The 22,365-nt window shown below is 48.3% G+C and overlaps 1 protein-coding gene across 16 annotated transcripts in view; it reads left to right on the top strand.

The window, feature by feature from the left end:
• MYCBP2 (MYC binding protein 2) overlaps positions 1 to 22,365 on the top strand; it is a 705,517-nt gene that overhangs the window by 264,764 nt on the left and 418,388 nt on the right. For all 16 annotated transcript variants that reach the window (XM_063952980.1, XM_063952968.1, XM_063952974.1 and 13 more), the window contains one exon: positions 5,328 to 5,445. In XM_063952980.1, coding sequence (XP_063809050.1) covers positions 5,328 to 5,445 — 118 coding nt within the window. The remainder of the gene's footprint in view (positions 1 to 5,327; positions 5,446 to 22,365) is intronic.

Here is a 22,365-nt window from a genome sequence, read left to right as displayed (position 1 = left end):
GCATCCGTAGTTTACTACAGGGGAATTGTGAATTGATGAAGCTCATGATTTGATTATACTGAAAATGGCGAGAAGCGGGGTTTGAGTGAATAGCTTGGAGGTCAGTAAATGAAGATGGAGCAAATTAACCTTTTACGTGTTTAAATCTAGTAATGTGTAAACTTCGCCAATAAGATGCCATATGCCTATTCAATCCCGGGGGTGTGTGATTCCAGATAGGAGGCATAGGTGAGGGAAAGGGAGCTAGGTCTAGCGAGGGACGAAGTTTATCCCATATCTTAAGAGTAAATCGTATGGTCGGAGTCTCACAGGCCGAGGCTAGTCTAAGTGGTCCGGGTAACCAAAGTATGTCATCCAGTCGACCCAACCGCAGCATAGAATTTTCCAAATCTACCCATCGTTTGCATACGGGTTCAGAGTGCCATGACACAACATGGTTCAGCTGGGCAGCGTGATAATAAGAGCGGAATATTGTCAGACCCAGTCCGCCATTAGAGGCAGACCTAGCCAAAATAGCTCTATGAATACGAGGCTTACCGTGTGCCCAGATAAAGCGATTACAAAGGGCTTGCATGGAGTCAAAGGCCGAAATCGGCATAGGTACAGGTAAGGTTTGGAATAAATATAACAGTCTAGGGAGGAGATTAATTTTAATCATGTTAATTCTGCCAACCCACGATATATAAAGAGGGACTGCCATCGCGACAAATCTGTTTTCAGTGTCTGAAACAGAGGGGTGTAGTTTGCGTGGTATAGCGAAGAGTTTGACTTAGTGATGGAAATGCCAAGGTATTTAATCGCCGAAGGACGCCAGATGAAAGGAAAAGGGGCAGTGAGCGTAGAAAGTTGTTGTGAAGGAACACAAAGAGCCATGGCTTCAGACTTAGAGCTTTAAATTTTGTACCCAGAGAGGGTGCCGTACATTTGTAATTCCGATTGGAGGTTGGGGAGCGATATTAAGGAAGTAGTCAAAGTAAGGAGAATATCGTCGGCAAAAAGAGACAACTTGAATTGTTCATCTCCCATCTTTACGCCCCCAATATCAGGGTTAGCTCTAATTCTAGCCGCCAATGGCTCAATGCAAAGAGGCGACAAGGGGCACCCCTACCTCGTCCCATTTCCCAAAGCAAAACGTGGCGAATGTAAACCGTTGGTCATCACCGTAGCAGAAGGGTGCAAGTAGAGAGATTTTATAGAGTGCATGAAATTTCCTGTTAAACCTACTGAAGCTAGAGTTTGAAACATAAAAGGCCATAATAGGCGATCAAACGCCTTTTCTGCGTCCAGGGCCAAAACCACTGACGGAATCCTATGGGTGGTGGAGTGATGATCAAATCTATAGTACGTCTAGTATTGTCTAAGGCTTGGCGCTGAGGGACGAAGCCCACCTGGTCAGGGTGTATTAAAGACGATAACACTACATTCTACCTAGTGGCCAAGATCTTAGCATAGTTTAAGATCTGTGTTGATCAAGGAAATTGGACGATAGCTAGCACAAAGAGAGGGGTCTTTCCCAGGTTTGGGGATAACAATAATCCTAGAGAATCAGCATGGAAGGAGGCTCCATGTAGAATAGAATTGAACAAACGGATCAACCGGGGAGAAGGTAGGTGCATAAACGATTTATAGTAGGACATAGTAAGACAGTCAGGGCCAGGGGCCTTAGATGGTTTCTGTGACTTAAGGGCTGGGCAAGCTCTTCTTCTGTAATATCCGCATCCATGGCCTGAGCCGTAGGTTCAGAAATACTGGGCAGCATACAAGAGTCCAGGTATTGTTGAATACCTTGAACATGAGATTCAGTGTCAGACAGGGCAGACAAATTATATAGAGCTTTATAATAATGCGTAAACGCACCATTAATATCTTTAGGGTTATAAAGCAGAGCACTGGAGGGACCTTTGATCGCAGAGATGGTCTGTGAAGCCCATTCTGCTCTAAGTCTACGGGCTAGCAAGGTATGTGCTTTATTGCTCTTGTCGTAAAACATTTGATTGGTCCATCTGAGACTCCTCTCAACACGTTCGGCAAGAAGTACTTGTAACTCTGCCCGTTTTTGGGAGAGTTGAGACAAAATCTTTTTGGACAGTGTCCTCTTATGCTCTCGATCCAGAGAAGCGATGGACAAGGTAAGAGAAGTAATCAAGGCTTCTTGAGACTTCTTACGGCGAGAAGCGAATTGAATGATATGTCCCCTAATCACAGACTTATGTGCCTCCCAAACCGTGGGGACAGGGACATCCTCAGACATATTAAGACTAAACTATTCCTGCAAGCGGTCTTAAACCATCTCCTGAAACTGAGGGAGCTTCAGTAGGGTTTCATTTAGTCGCCAGGAGGAGCTTCCCGAGGTGGACTCCAAGAGCCCAAAGGAAGCTTCGAGAATAGAGTGATCAGGCCATGAATTAGGAGAGATGGAAGAATGAATTGCAGTTTGAGAAAGGGAAGCGCACCCCAGAAAAAGATCAATGCGGGAGTAGGTGTCATGGGGGTTAGAATAAAAAGTGTAATCCCTTACTGAGGGATTAAGGGATCTCCAGATGTCAAATAGGCCAGCCTCGGCCATGTGTTTTCGTAGGGCTGCAGAGCCTGGGATTTTGGTCCTGTCATCATGGGTACCGGATTTGTCTAGCGAGGGAAGTTGGACTGTATTAAAATCCCCACCTAAAAGTGTTTTACCACTTCTAAATTCCGAAAGGGTATGAAATAATTTATTAGAGTTAGGGGCATAGACGTTAGCTAAGGTCACCTCCTCATGACCCAATTTACCCTTAAGGATAATAAATCGACCCTCGGAATCACTGCTTGAGTCAGAAAGCACGAAGGGAAACGTGGATCGGAGCAGTATGGCCACTCCATTCCGTTTAGAGACGTTGTTAGAATAATATACATTCGGGTAAGGTTTGGAGGCTAAGGAGAAATGACTTCCTGATTTAAGGTGGGTTTCCTGGAGAAAAATACAGTCGCCCCGAAGGCGTTTTAATGAGTGGTACAAGTGAGAGCGCTTCTGTCGAGTATTAGGGCCCTTAGTGTTAATGGTAAGACAAGTAAACGACATGGTCAGAAGACAGAGGATTGGGGGGGGGGGGAAATAAAAGTCTGAACTCTATCAGAAAAATATAGCTACAACTAGAGAACAATAGAGAAGCAAGAAGGGGGGGGGGGAGGTGAGGTAGTTGATACAGCCAAAAATAAGGCTGGCAACTACAACAAGTGAGCTCCGATAAAAAGGGGAGAGCTCGAGTGTGGGATTCAAAAGTCGGGGATAAACCCGAGTTTCAAATTCGCAAATGCAATACTCCCTAAAATTGGTGGTGATGAGGCTTGGAGGTGGGCCAACATATCCCACCCAGAGCTTTTATGCTACATTACTTTTCAGAAAAGAGTGGGTTTTAACTATAACCAGAGGAAATATCAACATATAGCGAAGCTAGTATTGAGCACGGCAAGGTACCTAAACAGGTCAGAACACAATACAAATCGAACAACCTGTAACAGTAAACAGAAAACTATCATATAAATCTGCAACAAGAATAATCAGGACTGCACATCCTGGGCGTGAGCATCTTGGCGGGTCGAACCAGAGGCTAAGTGAAGGTTCAGTTTACGAAGCAGATCCTTTCCATCATCCGGTGTCTTTATGTAATAGGTCTTCCCCTTGATCTCTACTTGAAGACGTAACGGAAAACCCCATTTATATTTATATCCATTTTCTCTGAGCAGAGCAGTCACTGAGCGTAGGTCCCGACGTTTCGCTATAGTGGAAGGGGCCAGATTCTGAAATATTTGGAGCTTCGCTCCTTCAAACAAAATACAGGAAGATGATCTACTGGCCGTAGTGATCAAGTTCTTTATCTTGAAGGAAAGGAATTTAAGGATTACATCCCTGGGGGGGATCAGTGTCCTTCGGTTTGGGCCGTAGGGCTCTATGTGCCCTCTCGATTTGAAAAGCAGAAGCATCCTCAGACAGGAGGAGGTGAGCAAACAAACTTAGGAGGTAGGGTTCCAGCTCACCAGGGGTCACCGTTTCCGGGACGTTGTGAATACGGAGGTTGTTCTGTCTTTCACGATTCTCCAAATCTTAATTCTTGTCCCTGAGGAGGTCCAATTCGGTGTAGAAATAGTTCATATCATTACCAATATGGCCTCGGACTTCCTGGACACGATCCACTTTAGTTTCGAGAGACGCGGTGCGGGATGAGAGGTCCGTCATATCTGCTTTCAGCTCACTTACAGCCTTTTCCAGGGCAGTGGTAAAAGATTCCTTGAGGTCCATTATAAGAGCCTGAAGGGTCTGAACATCACCCCTAGTTGCAGGTGAAGTTGATTGGTCCATCACAGGAAGCTGAGATGGGCTAGTAGGAGATCGAGGTGAAAGCTGCTTTTCTTGTCGAAGAAAGTGGTGAGAAATTTCCCGAGGCCCTTTTTTCTTAGCTTTCAGTGCAATACTGCTCATAATACAGCAAGATCGTTTCCGTAAATAGTAGTTACAGGTAGCAAAAAAGTAATAACCGATTACCCACTGATAGAGAAGAAAGCTCTGGGTTGGGGATATAAGGTGATCAGGGCAGCATTATTAGGTAAAAAAACAGTGCGGCAAAGATGGAGTACTTAGAGCGAATTCACAGTGACAATATAGGAGAGCTTAAGGATCTTTGCAAATATATACTAATGAGGTAGGAATAGAAGCAGCAGGAGGCTGCGCTTGCTTGCCTTAAAGAATCACCAGCAATGTGGGAGCCTGCAGGTAGTCCGAGAATGGAGCCCAGGTAGTTTTTGTGGTCGTCCCACATACAGGGCAGACCTGCAGCTATGAGCCTTGAGAACAGCTTGCACAGGATTGCAAAGATGGCTGCAGATTAAGGTGCAAAAAAACCAAAAGAAAATACAAAAACCAAAAGTATAGCTTGCTGTGAGTGAGATTGCGCAACTAGGCAAGGGTTAACGTTGCTAGCCAGGCTGCTTGGTCGTCCAGCGCACTGTGGTATCTGTAGCCTGCAGTGCCCACAGTCAGGATGGCCGCCGCAGCGTCTGCCTCGGCTCCCTGATTCCGCGGATCTGCCCGGTCACCGCAGCGAGTCTGTCTCACAGTAGAGGAATAGTGTAGGGGCGGTGGGGAAGGGAGTCCAACGGGTGTAAAACCAGAATAAAGCAGTGAGAGTACGGAGCCCTCTCTTTACGCTGCCTCTCAGTATGGCGTCCAAGCCACGCCCCCCATGAATGTTATCTTTAATATCTGTAAATATGCTTGATTTCCCTAAATTTTTAGATAAGTTTATATAAATATGTATTACATGAATGTTTATATAGTGATTTTTCTCACCTAGGGGTTGTCCAACGTTGGTACAGGCACTGCCAGGCCCAAGTACTCAAGTCACGGCAGGGAGCAACCACACAGCAGTGCTGTTAATGGATGGACAAGTGTTTACATTTGGAAGTTTTTCGGTAAGTGGAAAATGAACAAAGAAATGGTGGCTGCAGAAGGTAATGTTAAATGGTTTGTTTTATAAAGTTCTGACAGGTTAATATTCCCATTGTGCTTTTGTACTCTTAAAGCTGGCTATACACTAGAACCTCTTTCATCATATTGAACTGGTTGTATGGAATGAAAATCTGTGTGTCTCTATCTGTCTAAATAACAATCATTTGCACCCAAGCACTAGAAAATGTCCAAAAACTGTCTTTCAGACAAGTTGGTTAAATCTGCTTTATTTAAATAATTTGTTTGAACAACAGTTTTGGCCATTTTTCAGGGTGGGGGAGCAAATTGCTGATTGTCATTTGCGCACATAAATTACAAGATTTTCATTCCAACCAGCCAACTAGTTTGATGAAAGTTGGTTTAATGCACAGGTTCTCAAACTCGGTCCTCAGGACCCCACACAGTGCATGTTTTGCAGGTCTCACAGAATCACAAGTGAAATAATTAGCTCCACCTATGGACCTTTTAAAATGTGTCTGAGTAATTAATACACCTGTGCACCTGCTGGGTTACCTGCAAAACATGCACTGTGTTGGGGTCCTGAGGACCGAGTTTGAGAACCTATGGTCTAATGTATGGCATGCTTTAGGTTTTAACTTACCTACAACATACTGGCTGCTCTTTTGTATGGTGCATATGTCTATCAGTGTATACAGTACGTAATTAATGGGTGCAAAGTCAATGTAACCGCACAGTCAGGATTGGCTGGTTTAGACCACCTTGTTGTATACCAAATGTTTAAAAAAAACAAACTTATTTTTCTCTATCGTCCTAAGTGGATGCTGGGGTTCCTGAAAGGACCATGGGGAATAGCGGCTCCGCAGGAGACAGGGCACAAAAAAGTAAAGCTTTACTAGGTCAGGTGGTGTGCACTGGCTCCTCCCCCCATGACCCTCCTCCAGACTCCAGTTAGATTTTGTGCCCGAACGAGAAGGGTGCAATCTAGGTGGCTCTCCTAAAGAGCTGCTTAGAGAAAGTTTAGTTTAGGTTTTTTTCTTTACAGTGAGTCCTGCTGGCAACAGGATCACTGCAACGTGGGACTTAGGGGGAAAGTAGTAAACTCACCTGCATGCAGAGTGGATTTGCTGCTTGGCTACTGGACACCATTAGCTCCAGAGGGATCGAACACAGGCCCAGCCGTGGAGTCCGGTCCCGGAGCCGCGCCGCCGACCCCCTTGCAGATGCTGAAGCGTGAAGAGGTCCGGAAACCGGCGGCTGAAGACTCCTCAGTCTTCATAAGGTAGCGCACAGCACTGCAGCTGTGCGCCATTTTCCTCTCAGCACACTTCACTGGGCAGTCACTGAGGGTGCAGAGCGCTGGGGGGGGGCGCTCTGAGAGGCAAATATAAACCTTATACAAGGCTAAAAATACCTCACATATAGCCCATAGGGGCTATATGGAGATATTTAACCCCTGCCTGACTGGAAAAATAGCGGGAGAAGAACCCGCCGAAAAAGGGGCGGGGCCTATCTCCTCAGCACACGGCGCCATTTTCTGTCACAGCTCCGCTGGTCAGAACGGCTCCCAGGTCTCTCCCCTGCACTGCACTACAGAAACAGGGTAAAACAGAGAGGGGGGGCACATTAATGGCTATATATATATATATATTAAAGCAGCTATAAGGGAGCACTTAATATAAGGATATCCCTTGTATATATAGCGCTTTGTGGTGTGTGCTGGCAGACTCTCCCTCTGTCTCCCCAAAAGGACTAGTGGGTCCTGTCTTCATTAGAGCATTCCCTGTGAGTTTGCGGTGTGTGTCGGTACGTGGTGTCGACATGTATGAGGACGATATTGGTGTGGAGGCGGAGCAATTGCCAAATATGCAGATGTCACCCCCCAGGGGGTCGACACCAGAATGGATGCCTTTATTTGTGGAATTACGTGATGGTTTATCTTCCCTTAAACAGTCAGTTGAGGACATGAGGCGGCCGGACAATCAATTAATGCCTGTCCAGGCGCCTCAAACACCGTCAGGGGCTGTAAAACGCCCTTTGCCTCAGTCGGTCGACACAGACCCAGACACGGGCACTGATTCCAGTGACGACGGTAGAAATTCAAACGTATTTTCCAGTAGGGCCACACGTTATATGATTTTGGCAATGAAGGAGACGTTACATTTAGCTGATACTACAGATACCGTAAAACAGGGTATTATGTATGGTGTAAAAAAACTACAAACAGTTTTTCCTGAATCAGAAGAATTAAATGACGTGTGTGATGAAGCGTGGGTTGCTCCTGATAAAAAGTTGATAATTTCAAAAAAGTTATTGGCATTATACCCTTTCCCGCCAGAGGTTAGGGCGCGCTGGGAAACACCCCCTAAGGTGGACAAGGCGCTCACACGCTTATCCAAACAAGTGGCGTTACCCTCTCCTGAGACGGCCGCACTTAAGGATCCATCAGATAGAAAGATGGAAGTTATTCAAAAGAATATATACACACATGCAGGTGTTATACTACGACCAGCTATAGCAACTGCCTGGATGTGCAGTGCTGGAGTAGTTTGGTCAGAATCCCTGATTGAAAATATTGATACCCTAGATAGGGACAATGTTTTACTGTCGTTAGAACAAATAAAGGATGCATTTATCTATATGCGTGATGCACAGAGGGATATTTGCACACTGGCATCTCGGGTGAGTGCTATGTCCATTTCAGCCAGAAGAGCCTTATGGACACGACAGTGGACAGGCGATGCGGATTCAAAACGTCACATGGAGGTTTTGCCGTATAAAGGGGAGGAGTTATTTGGAGTTGGTCTATCAGACTTGGTGGCCACGGCTACTGCCGGGAAATCCACTTTTTTACCTCAAGTCACTCCCCAACAGAGAAAGGCACCGACCTTTCAACCGCAGCCTTTTCGCTCCTACAAAAATAAGAGAGCAAAGGGCTTGTCGTACCTGCCACGAGGCAGAGGAAGAGGGAAGAGACACCAACAGGCAGCTCCTTCCCAGGAACAGAAGCCCTCCCCGGCTCCTGCAAAAACCTCAGCATGACGCTGGGGCCTCTCAAGCGGACTCGGGGACAGTGGGGGGCCGTCTCAAAAATTACAGCGCGCAGTGGGCTCACTCGCAGGTAGACCCCTGGATCCTGCAGATAATATCTCAGGGGTACAGGTTGGAATTAGAGACGGATCCTCCTCATCGTTTCCTGAAGTCTGCCTTACCAACCGTCTCTTCCGAAAGGGAGAGGGTGTTGGAAGCCATTCACAAGCTGTACGCTCAGCAGGTGATAGTCAAAGTACCCCTATTACAACAAGGAAAGGGGTATTATTCCACTCTATTTGTGGTACCGAAGCCGGATGGCTCGGTAAGGCCTATTCTAAATCTGAAGTCCTTGAACCTCTACATAAAAAAGTTCAAGTTCAAGATGGAGTCACTCAGAGCAGTGATAGCGAACCTGGAAGAAGGGGACTTTATGGTATCCTTGGACATCAAGGATGCGTATCTACACGTTCCGATTTACCCCGCACACCAGGGGTACCTCAGGTTCATTGTTCAAAACTGTCACTATCAGTTTCAGACGCTGCCGTTCGGATTGTCCACGGCGCCTCGGGTCTTTACCAAGGTAATGGCCGAGATGATGATTCTTCTTCGAAGAAAAGGCGTATTAGTTATCCCATACTTGGACGATCTCCTAATAAGGGCAAGGTCCAGAGAACAGCTGGAGACAGCTTTAGCACTATCTCAAGAGGTGCTAAGACAACACGGGTGGATTCTGAATATTCCAAAATCCCATTTAATCCCGACAACTCGTCTGCTGTTCCTAGGAATGATTCTGGACACGGTTCAGAAAAAGGTTTTCCTTCCAGAGGAAAAAGCCAAGGAGTTATCCGATCTGGTCAGGAACCTCCTAAAACCAGGAAAAGTGTCAGTACATCAATGCACAAGAGTCCTGGGAAAAATGGTGGCTTCTTACGAAGCAATTCCATTCGGCAGATTCCATGCAAGAATATTCCAAAGGGATCTGTTGGACAAATGGTCAGGGTCGCATCTGCAGATGCACCTGCGAATAACCCTGTCACCAAAGACAAGGGTGTCACTTCTGTGGTGGTTGCAGAAGGCTCACCTATTAGAAGGCCGCAGATTCGGCATTCAGGATTGGATCCTGGTGACCACGGACGCCAGCCTGAGAGGCTGGGGAGCAGTCACACAAGGAAGAAACTTCCAGGGAGTATGGACGAGTCTGGAAAAGTCTCTTCACATAAGAACTTCTCCTGCAAGGAAAGCCGGTGTTGATTCAGTCGGACAACATCACGGCGGTCGCCCATGTAAACAGGCAGGGCGGCACAAGAAGCAGGAGTGCAATGGCAGAAGCTGCCAAGATTCTTCGCTGGGCGGAGAATCACGTGATAGCACTGTCAGCAGTGTTCATCCCGGGCGTGGACAACTGGGAAGCAGACTTCCTCAGCAGACACGATCTTCATCCGGGAGAGTGGGGTCTACATCCAGAAGTCTTCAACATGTTAATAGACCGTTGGGAAAGACCAATTGTAGACATGATGGCGTCTCGCCTCAACAAAAAACTGGACAAATATTGCGCCAGGTCAAGAGATCCACAGGCAATAGCTGTGGACGCACTGGTAACTCCTTGGGTGTACCAGTCAGTGTATGTGTTTCCTCCTCTGCCGCTCATACCAAAGGTATTGAAGATCATACGGCAAAGAAGAGTAAGAACAATACTAGTGGTTCCGGATTGGCCGAGAAGGACTTGGTATCCGGAACTTCAAGAGATGCTCACGGACGAACCGTGGCCTCTACCTCTGAGAAGGGACCTGCTACAGCAGGGTCCCTGTCTTTTTCAAGACTTACCGCGGCTGCGTTTGACGGCATGGCGGTTGAACGCCAGATCCTAAAAGGGAAAGGCATTCCAGAAGAAGTCATTCCTACCTTGATTAAGGCACGGAAGGAAGTCACCGTGAAACATTATCACCGCATTTGGCGAAAATATGTAGCGTGGTGCGAGGATCGGAGGGTTCCGACGGAGGAATTCCAACTGGGTCGTTTCCTACATTTCCTGCAATCAGGATTATCTATGGGTCTCAAATTGGGATCCATTAAGGTTCAAATTTCGGCCCTGTCAATATTCTTCCAAAAAGAATTGGCCTCTGTCCCTGAGGTCCAGACTTTTGTCAAGGGAGTACTGCATATACAGCCTCCTGTGGTGCCTCCGGTGGCACCGTGGGATCTAAATGTAGTTTTAGATTTCCTCAAATCCCATTGGTTTGAACCATTGAAAAAGGTGGATTTGAAATATCTCACATTGAAAGTGACTATGTTACTAGCCCTGGCCTCTGCCAGGAGAGTATCTGAATTGGCGGCTTTATCTTATAAAAGTCCTTATCTAATCTTCCATTCGGATAGGGCAGAACTGCGGACTCGTCCGCATTTTCTCCCTAAAGTGGTATCAGCATTTCATCTGAACCAACCTATTGTGGTGCCTGCGGCCACTAGCGACTTGGAGGACTCCAAGTTGTTGGACGTTGTCAGAGCCTTAAAAATATACATTGCAAGGACGGCTGGAGTCAGAAAATCTGACTCGCTGTTTATATTGTATGCACCCAACAAGTTGGGCGCACCTGCTTCTAAGCAGTCGATTGCTCGTTGGATTTGTAACACAATTCAACTTGCACATTCTGTGGCAGGCCTGCCACAGCCTAAAACTGTAAAAGCCCACTCCACAAGGAAGGTGGGCTCATCTTGGGCGGCTGCCCGAGGGGTCTCGGCATTACAACTCTGCCGAGCAGCTACGTGGTCGGGGGAGAACACGTTTGTAAAATTTTACAAATTTGATACCCTGGCAAAGGAGGACCTGGAGTTCTCTCATTCGGTGCTGCAGAGTCATCCGCACTCTCCCGCCCGTTTGGGAGCTTTGGTATAATCCCCATGGTCCTTTCAGGAACCCCAGCATCCACTTAGGACGATAGAGAAAATAAGAATTTACTTACCGATAATTCTATTTCTCGGAGTCCGTAGTGGATGCTGGGCGCCCATCCCAAGTGCGGATTATCTGCAATACTTGTACATAGTTATTGTTAACTAATTCGGGTTATTGTTAAGGAGCCATCTTTAAGAGGCCCTTTCTGTTGTCATACTGTTAACTGGGTTTAGATCACAAGTTGTACGGTGTGATTGGTGTGGCTGGTATGAGTCTTACCCGGGATTCAAAATGCCTCCCTTATTGTGTATGCTCGTCCGGGCACAGTACCTAACTGGAGTCTGGAGGAGGGTCATGGGGGGAGGAGCCAGTGCACACCACCTGACCTAGTAAAGCTTTACTTTTTTGTGCCCTGTCTCCTGCGGAGCCGCTATTCCCCATGGTCCTTTCAGGAACCCCAGCATCCACTACGGACTCCGAGAAATAGAATTATCGGTAAGTAAATTCTTATTTTCTCTAACATCCATATGGGATATTGGGGAGACTTAGTACGATGGGTATAGACTGGGTCCAAAGGAGCCGATGCACTTTTAATTTCTCTGACGTCCTAAGTGGATGCTGGGACTCCGTAAGGACCATGGGGATTAGCGGCTCCGCAGGAGACTGGGCACAACTAAAGAAAGCTTTAGGACTACCTGGTGTGCACTGGCTCCTCCCACTAAGACCCTCCTCCAGACCTCAGTTAGATTCTTGTGCCCGGCTGAGCTGGATGCACACTAGGGGCTCTCCTGAGCTCCTAGAAAGAAAGTATATTTTAGGTTTTTTATTTTACAGTGAGATCTGCTGGCAACAGACTCCACTGCAGCGAGGGACTAAGGGGAGAAGAAGCGAACCTACCTAACTGGTGGTAGCTTGGGCTTCTTAGGCTACTGGACACCATTAGCTCCAGAGGGATCGACCGCATGGAACCGGCCATTGATGTTCGGTCCCGGAGCCGCGCCGCCGGCCCCCTTACAGAGCCAGAAGCAAGAAGTGTTTCGGAAAATCGGCGGCAGAAGACTTCAGTCTTCACCAAGGTAGCGCACAGCACTGCAGCTGTGCGCCATTGCTCCTCATGCACACCTCACACTCCGGTCACTGATGGGTGCAGGGCGCTGGGGGGGGGGCGCCCTGAGCAGCAATATAAACACCTTGCCTGGCAAAATCATCACAATATATAGCCCCAGAGGCTATATATGTGATAAATACCCCTGCCAGAATCCATAAAAAAGCGGGAGAAAAGTCCGCGAAAAAGGGGCGGAGCTATCTCCCTCAGCACACTGGCGCCATTTTCTCTTCACAGTGCAGCTGGAAGACAGCTCCCCAGGCTCTCCCCTGTAGTTTTCAGGCTCAAAGGGTTAAAAAGAGAGGGGGGGCACTAAATTTAGGCGCAATATTGTTTATACAAGCAGCTATTGGGGGAAAAATCACTCAGTTATAGTGTTAATCCCTGCATTATATAGCGCTCTGGTGTGTGCTGGCATACTCTCTCTCTGTCTCCCCAAAGGACTTTGTGGGGTCCTGTCCTCAGTCAGAGCATTCCCTGTGTGTGTGCTGTGTGTCGGTACGGCTGTGTCGACATGTGGGATGAGGAAGGTTACGTGGAGGTGGAGCAGAGGCCGATAAATGGGATGTCGCCCCCTGTGGGGCCGACACCAGAGTGGATGGATAGGTGGAAGGTATTAACCGACAATGTCAACTCCTTACATAGAAGGCTGGATGACGTAAAACAGCTGTGGGACAGCCGGCTTGCCCAGGCGTCTCAAAGGCCATCAGGGGCTCAAAAAAGCGCCCGTTACCTCAGATGGCAGACACAGATGTCGACACGGAGTCTGACTCCAGTGTTGACGAGGTTGAGTCATATACACAATCCACTAGGAACATCCGTTACATGATCTCGGCAATGGAAAATGTGTTATGACATGAACCCAAGTACCACATAAAAGGGGTTTTATTTTTGGGGAGAAAAAGCAGCCAGTGTTTTGTTCCCCCATCAGATAAATTAATGAAGTGTGTAAAGTAGCGTGGGTTCCCCCGATAAGAAACTGGTAATTTCTAAAAAGTTACTGATGGCGTACCCTTTCCCGCTAGAGGATCGGTCATGTTGGGAGATATCCCTTAGGGTGGATAAGGCGCTCACGCGTTTGTCAAAAAAGGTGGCACTGCCGTCTTAGGATACGGCCACCTTGAAGGAGCCTGCTGATAAAAAGCAGGAGGCTATCCTGAAGTCTGTATATACACACTCAGGTTATATACTGAGACCTGCAATTGCCTCAGCATAAATAGTGCTGCTGCAGCGTGGTCTGATACCCAGTCAGATAATATTAATACTCTAAGACAGGGATAATAGTTTGCTAACGTAAAGCATATTAAAGACGTCGTCTTAGATATAAAGGATGCACAGAGGGATAGTTGCCGGCTGGCATCCAAAATTAATGCAATGTCCATTCTGCCAGGAGGGTATTAGAAACCCGGCAGTGGACAGGTGATGCTGCCTATAAAAGGCACATGGAGATTCTGCCTTATAAGGGTGAGGAATTGTTTGGGGATGGTCTCTGGGACCTCGTATCCACAGCAACAGCTGGGAAGAAAAATTTTTACCTCAGGTTTCCTCACAGCCTAAGAAAGCACTGTATTTTCAGGTACAGTCCTTTCGGCTTCAGAAAAGCAAGCGGGTCAAAGGCGCTTCCTTTCTGCACAGAGACAAGGGAAGAAGGAAAAAGCTGCACCAGCAGCCAGTTCCCAGGATCAAAAATCTTCCCCCGCTTCCTCTGAGTCCACCGCATGACGTTGGGGCTCCACAGGTGGAGACAGGTGCGGTAGGGGCGCGTCTCGGGAACTTCAGGGACCAGTGGGCTTGCCCACAGGTGGATCCCTAGGTTCTGCAAATAGTATCACAGGGATACAGGCTGGAGTTCGAGGCGACTCCCCCTCGCCGTTACCTCACATCAGCCTTGCCTGCTGCCCTCTGAGAAAGGTAGTACTGGCGGCAATTCACAAGCTGTACTTCCAGCAGGTGAAATCAAGGTACCCCTCCTTCAACAAGGCCGGAGTTACTATTCCAAAATGTTGTGGTATCGAAACCAGACGGTTCGGTGAGACCCATTCTAAAATTGAAATCCTTGAACACTTATATACGAAGGTTCAAGTTCAAAATGGAATCGCTCAGGGCGATTATTGCAAGCCTGGAGAATTTCATGGTATCACTGGACATCAAGGATGCTTACCTGCATGTCCCTATTTACCCTCTTCACCAGGAGTACCTCAAAATTGTGGTACAGGATTGTCATTACCAATTCCAGACGTTGCCGTTGGTCTGTCCCCGGCACCGGGGTATTTACCAAGGTAATGGCCGAAATAATTATCCCGTACTTGGACAATCTACTTATAAAGGCGAGGTCCAGGGAGCAGTTGTTCGGCGGAGTAGCACTATCTCGGGAAGTGCTACAACAGCACGGCTGGATTCTGAATATTCCAAAGTCGCAGCTGGTTCCTACGACGCGTCTACTGTTCCTGGGTATGGTTCTGGACACAGAACAGGATAAAAAGGGTTTCTCCCGGAGGAGAAGTCCAAGGAGTTGTCGTCTCTAGACAGAGACCTCCTAATACGTATACAGGTGTCGGTGCATCAATGGGTCCTGGTGACCACGGATGCCAGCCTTCGAGGCTGGGGGGCAGTCACACAGGGAAGAAACTTCCAAGGCTATGGAAAAGTCAGGAGACTTCCCTACACATAAATATTCTGGAACTAAGGGCCATTTACAATGCCCTAAGTCAGGCTAGACCCCTGCTTCAACACCGGCCGGTGCTGAACCAGTCAGACAACATCACGGCGGTCGCTCATGTAAACCGACAGGGCGGCACAAGAAGCAGGATGGCGATGGCAGAAGCCACAAGGATTCTCCGATGGGCGGAAAATCATGTGTTAGCACTGTCAGCAGTGTTCATTCCCGGAGTGGACAACTGAGAAGCAGACTTTCTCAGAAGACACGACCTCCACCCGGGAGAGTGGAGACTTCATCCAGAAGTTTTCCAAATGATTGTACACCGTTGGGAAAGGCCACAGGTGGACATGATGGCGTCCCGCCTCAACAAAAAGCTTCAAAGATATTGCGCCAGGTCAAGGGACCCTCAGGCGATAGCTGTGGACGCTCTGGTAACACCGTGGGTGTACCAGTCGGTGTATGTGTTCCCTTCTCTGCCTCTCTTACCCAGGGTAATGAGAATAATAAGAAGGAGAGGAGTAAGAACTATACTCATTGTTCCGGGTTGGCCAAGAAGAGCTTGGTAACCAGAACTCCAAGAAATGATCTCAGAGGACCCATGGCCTCTGCCGCTCAGACAGGACCTGCTGCAGCAGGGGGCCTGTCTGTTCCAAGACGTACCGCGGCTGCGTTTGATGGCATGGCGGTTGAACGCCGGATCCTGAAGGAAAAGGGCATTCCGGAGGAAGTTATCCCTACGCTATTTAAAGCTAGGAAAGAAGTGAACGCAAACCATTATCACCGCATATGGTGGAAATATGTTGCGTGCTGTGAGGCCAGGAAGGCCCCAAAGCAGAAATTTCAGCCTGGTCGATTTCTGCACTTCCTACAGTCAGAGGTGACTATGGGCCTAAAATTGGGTTCCATGAAGGTCCAGATTTCGGCTCTATCGATTTTCTTCCAAAATAGAACTGGCTTCACTGCCTGAAGTTCGGACTTTTGTTAAGGGAGTGCTGCATAGTCAGCCCCCGTTTGTGCCTCAGGTGGCACCGTGGGATCTCAACATGGTGTTGGATTTCCTGAAGTCGCATTGGGTTGAGCCACTTAAATCCATGGAGCTACAATACCTCACGTGGAAAGTGGTCATGCTGTGGGCCGTGGCGTCGGCCAGGCGTGTATCAGAATTGACGGCTTTGTCATACAAAAGCCCTTATCTGTATTTTATATGGATAGGGCGGAACTGAGGACTCGTTCCCAATTCCTTCCTAAGGTGGTATCCGTTTTTCATGTGAACCAACCTATTGTGGTGCCTGCGGCTACTTGGGACTTGGAGGATTCCAAGTTACTGGACGTGGTCAGGGCCCTGAAAAGTATATGTTTCCAGGACGGCTGGAGTCAGGAAAACTGACTCGCTATTTATCCTGTATGCACCCAACAAGCTGGGTGCTCCTGCTTCTAAGCAGACTATTGCTCGCTGGATCTGTAGCACGATTCAACTTGCACATGCTGCGGCTGGACTGCCGCACCCTAAATCTGTAAAAGCCCATTCCACAAGGAAAGTGGGCTCTTCTTGGGCGGCTGCCCGAGGGGTCTCGGCTTTACAACTTTGCCGAGCTGTTACTTGGTCGGGTTCAAACATTTTTGCAACAGTCTACAAGTTTGATACCCTGGCTGAGGAGGACCTAGAGTTTGCTCATTCGGTGCTGCAGAGTCATCCGCACTCTCCCGCCCGTTTGGGAGCTTTGGTATAATCCCCATGGTCCTTACGGAGTTCCCAGCATCCACTTAGGACGTCAGAGAAAATAAGATTTTACTCACCGGTAAATCTATTTCTCGTCCGTAGTGGATGCTGGGCGCCCATCCCAAGTGCGGATTGTCTGCAATACTTGTTTATAGTTATTGCCTAACTAAAGGGTTATTGTTGAGCCATCTGTTGAGAGGCTCAGTTATATTTCATACTGTTAACTGGGTATAGTATCACGAGTTATACGGTGTGATTGGTGTGGCTGGTATGAGTCTTACCCGGGATTCAAAATCCTTCCTATTTGTGTCAGCTCTTCCGGGCACAGTATCCTAACTGAGGTCTGGAGGAGGGTCTTAGTGGGAGGAGCCAGTACACACCAGGTAGTCCTAAAGCTTTCTTTAGTTGTGCCCAGTCTCCTGCGGAGCCGCTAATCCCCATGGTCCTTACGGAGTCCCAGCATCCATTACGGACTACGAGAAATAGATTTACCGGTGAGTAAAATCTTATTTTTTTTACTGGGTCTGCTGGCTCCTCCCTTCTATGCCCCCTCCCACAGGCAGTAAAAAAAAAAAAAAAAGCCCTCAGGAGAGGATGCACATCTTTGCAGCTCCAGAGAGTTTTCTTCAATTTCTTTTAAACTGCTATTATTTTCGGTATGCTGTTTGGGCAACAGCATACTTGCACCGTAGGAGTTAGGGGGGGGGGGCACCAGCCTTGCGAGGTGCAGAGCCGCCTCCCCGCTACAGGACCACCGTCCTGAGAGGTTGTTTGTTCAGCAGGGAGCTGCGCCTTGGCTGTTAAAATCGCAGCACGCCACACACCCCTAACACTAGCATGAAGGTGACGTCTGTGGTGAGTACAAACCGGGGGCCCTCGGTTCAAAGTGCGGCTGAACGCGGGCGCAACATAAGGGACCCTCCTGGGGGAGTTCCACTAGAGCTCCCCGTGTAGGCTAGCTTATATTAGCTTGAACTAGCACTTGTGCAACGTTTTTAAGCCACACAGATGACTTCGCCAGTATAAATATCATTATAGCTCTGGCGCCTTTGGAGGGGGTGTAGCTAACTCAGAGCAGGACCAGTGGCCTTTTGGCGCCTTCCTCTGCTTAATGCAGCCACAGACAGCACACAGCGCTTCCTGCCTCACAAGGAGTAGCTAATTGTACACGGTCTGTGTCCTCTGCAGGACAGAATTTACTGGTATTAACTGTGTTATAGTTAGCTGTCAGCCTCACTGGGGCAGTGCAGCTAAGGGTGTACTGGTGCCTCTCTCTCTCTCTCTGTCTCCTCTCACATACAGTAAGGGCAGGCTTGCAATATATTATTGTCTGTGTGTATGTTATTGTGCTTACTGTGAAACATAGGTAAACACAAGCTGTGCAGTTTATGCCACACCAGATTCTCTCCATTGTCATCTGATTCTTTTTCTTGTGAACCAGCCAATCTTCACAACTCAGTGAAGGGGCTGAGGGAGAGGGTCCAGGGCACCACTGGCTAGGGTCTCTTAAAACTATGATGTCTGATATTTCATCCCAGCTCACTGCTAATGTGCAGAAATTTCAGCTACTACAACAAACTGTTGTAGACTTAGCTTCTAGGGCAGATGTTACACAGACCCCCCTCTCTCGAATGCAGGTACACAAAAGCGTGGTGTATATCCTCCTGTAGATCCTCATCTGATACAGATGAGGATATACAGGAGGTTGGGGAAGATTTTGATCTTGTGATTGAGAATTCAGATTCTGCTCAGGGTATTGAACCCCTAATTTTGGGTATACAGAAAGTGTTAAAGCTCACTCTAGAGGATGCTGCGTCACAGCAGTTGTTTTTCTTTACACGAAACAAGCCTAATATCACTTGCCCTGATTTGGCAGAGTTAGATTACCTATTTAAGTTAGTCTGGAAAAAAATTCCAAGTGTCCAAAAAGTTTTTGTGCACTCTCCATTTGCTCCTGAAGGCAGGAAGTTTTGGGAGGAACCCCCAGGGGTTGACGTATCAGTCTCTCGACTGTCTAAAAGGCGGTGCTGCCTGCCTCGGGTTCCTTTACCATAAAGGATCCTGGGGACCAGAATATAGAGACTATGCTAATATCTATTTACATGGCAGCAGGTGTATCGCAGAGGCCGGTCATAGCTGTATGACCCATGCCATTCATACGTGGGTTACTCAGATTCAGGAGGGCCTCTCCGGGGCTATGCCCCTGGTCACTCTCCTCAAGCACATTCAGGACACTACACGCGTCCTATGTGACTCGCTCAAGGAGATGGGAAATATTAATGCTATGACTTCTGTCATGGCAGTGTCTGCGCGCAGGGCTTTGTGGTTGTGTCGGTGGATTGTGGACGCAGAATTTAAGTGCAGTGTGGAATCCCTCCCCTTTTCGTGGGAATTGCTCTTTGGGGTTGAGTTGGATACGTGGATTTCCAAAGTTACGGCTGGGAAATCCACGTTTCTTCCCTCTGGGGCCCCGCCGGCGAGACTCTCCTACACGGGGCCATCTGTGCAGTCCTTTCGGTCTAACAGATTTCGATAGAGGCACCAGAGGTAAGTCGAGAGAACCTGCAAGCACCAGCTCTCAGGAACAGACCACCAGTTCTGCTACCACTAAGACCTCAGCATGACGGTGCCCGCCCACCCCGAGGGGATCTCGAGGTGGTAGCTCGACTGCATCACTTCAGCAGCGTCTGGGAGGCTTCCTGCCAGGATTCCTCTGTCAGGAATCTCATTTCTCAGGCCTACAAGCTGGAATTCGATGGTACTCCTTCCCAACGATTTTTCAAATCAAGCTTTGCAGGTTTACATTAAAACAGGCCAACCAAAAGTTGGTCCAGTCCCACGTCATTGTTCCAGTACCAATACAACGAGGTAAGGGTTATTACTCCAGCCTGTTTGTGGTACTGAAACAGGACGGTTCGGTAAGGTCCATTTTGAATCTAAAGTCTTTGAATCCTTACCTCAAGGTTTTCAAGATCTAAATGGAATCCTTGCTAGCAGTGATTGCAGGCCTGAAGGAACAGGAATTCATGGTCTCTTTGGATATCAAGGATGCGTACCTTCATATTCCGATTTGGCCACCTCATCAAGCATACCTTTGGTTTGCCCTGCTGGACGATCACTACCAGTTCCAGGCCCTGCCCTTCGGCCTGTCCACAGCTCCGAGGGTATTCACAAAGGTGATGGCGGAGATGATGTTCCAACTCCGGGTCCAGGGGGTCAATGTTGTCCCTTACCTGGACGATCTTCTGATAAGCGCAAGATCCAGGGAGCTTTTATTGCTCCATATCCATACTCACCTTCTGTCACACCATGGGTGGATCCTCAACTTTCAGAAGTCCCAGCTGGAACCAACTCAGAGGCTCCTGGTCCTGGGGATATTGCTGGATACTGTGGCCCAGAAGGTGTTCCTACCAGACGACAAGGTGAGAACAATTCAGAAGATGGTCCGTATGGTGCTCCGACCTACTTGAGTGTCGATCCATCTTTGCATAAGATTGTTGGGAAAAATGGTCTCCTCATACGAGGTGATCCAATATGGAAAGTTCCATGCCAGAACATTTCAGTTGGATCTCCTGAGTAAGTGGTCCAGATCACATCTACAGATGCACCGGATGATTCGGCTGTCACCTCAGGCCAGGTATTCCCTCCTGTGGTGGCTGCAGTCTTCCAATCTCCTGGAAGGCCAGCGGTTTGGGATTCAGGATTGGACTTTCCTCACGACAGATGCGAGTCTGCAAGGATGGGGAGCTTTCACCCAAGGGGCGCAGTTCCAGGGCAAGTGGTCAGCTCACGAAGCCCTCCTTCCAATCAACATTCTGGAACTTCGGGCGATATACAATGCTCTGTTTCAGGCCTCTCCTCTGCTCACGGATCACACGATCCAGGTTCAGTCGGACAACGCCACAGCAGTGGTGCACATCAATCGACAAGGAGGGACAAAAAGCAGAGCCTGCATGCGAGAGGTGTCAAAGATACTACTCTGGGCGGAAAGAAATACAAGAGCAATGTCCGCAATCTTCATTCCGGGTGTGGACAACTGGGAGGCGGACTTCCTGAGTCGTCATGATCTTCACCTGGGGGAGTGGGGACTCCACCATCAGGTGTTCCAGCAGATCATGCGCTGATGGGGCTGTTCACAGATAGACATGATGGCTTCTCGACTCAACAAGAAGCTTCACTGGTATTGCTCACGCACCAATGACCCTCAGGCGAGGGCAGTGGATGCACTGACGTCGCCTTGGCCTTACCGGCTGGTCTACCTGTTTCTTCGTTGCTCCCAAGGGTGCTCGCGCTAATCCGAAATCAAGGAGTCCAGGAATTCTGATTGCCCCGGATTGGCCTCAGAGGGCGTGGTACGTGGATCTTCTGGACTTGTCTGTCGAAGACCCTTAGCCTCTACCACTGAGAAGCGATCTTCAACAGGGACCGTTCGTCTACCCGGACTTACGGCGACTTTGTTTGAAGGCATGGAGGTTGAGCGGAACATCCTAACTCACAAGGGCCTTTCTTAAAAGGTTATTGCTACCATGGTTCAGGCCAGGAAACTTCTGGCGTCAAAACACTATCATATCTGGAGAAGATATGTCTCTTGGTGCGAGGAACGCACATGTCCGTCTGCAGAGTTCCACTTGGGACATTTCTTACGTTTTCTGCAGGCTGGTGTAGATAAGGGCTTACGTCTCGGTTCCATTAAGGTCCAAATTTCAGCGCTCTGAATTTTTTTCCAGAAGAAATTGGCAGTGTTTCTAGAAGTTCTGACCTTCTTGCAAGGGGTACTCCACATACAACCTCCTTTTGTGCCGCCTATGGCACCCTGGGATTTGAATGTGGTGTTGGAATTTCTACAGTCCTCCTGGTTTGAACCTCTGACGACGGTAGGTAGAAGACAAGCACCTCAAGTGGAAGACAGTGATGTTACTGGCCCTGGTTTGTGCTATAGACGTGTCTCAGACTTGGGGGCCTTATTGTATAAAAGTCCCTACTTGGTCTTTTACGGAGCTCAGGACTAGGCAGCAGTTCCTGCCAAAGGTCGTCTCTGCGTTCCACTTGAATCAGCCTCTCGTGGTTCCATCTAGTTCTCACACTTCTGCTCCTCCGGACGCATTGGGTGCTGCGCGAGCCTTGAAGATCTATGTCAAGCGAACGGCTCGGATTAGAAACACTGATTACTTGTTTATGCTCTATGATGCACAGAAAAAGGGTTGCCCTGCTTCAAAGCAGTCCATTGCTCATTGGATTAGATTTACTATCCAACAGGCCTATGTGTCGGCAGCCTTACTGTTCCTAAGTCCCTGAAGGCCCACTCCACAAGATCTGTATGCTCTTCCTGGGCGGCTGCCCGTGGAGTCTCGGCCTTGCAACTATGCCGAGCTGCTACCTGGTCGGGGAAGAACACTTTTGTGACGATCTACAAGTTTGATACCCTGGCCAAAGAGGATACCCAGTTTGGGCAAGTGGTGCTGCAGATGTCTCTGCACGTCCCCGCCCGTTCTGGAAGCTTTGGGACGTTCCCATCATA

This window comes from Pseudophryne corroboree, chromosome 2 (genome assembly GCF_028390025.1).
Source record: "Pseudophryne corroboree isolate aPseCor3 chromosome 2, aPseCor3.hap2, whole genome shotgun sequence".
NCBI lineage: Eukaryota > Metazoa > Chordata > Amphibia > Anura > Myobatrachidae > Pseudophryne > Pseudophryne corroboree.
The sequence above is the reverse complement of the archived record's forward strand: the minus strand, read 5'-3'. Positions and strand labels throughout refer to the sequence as shown.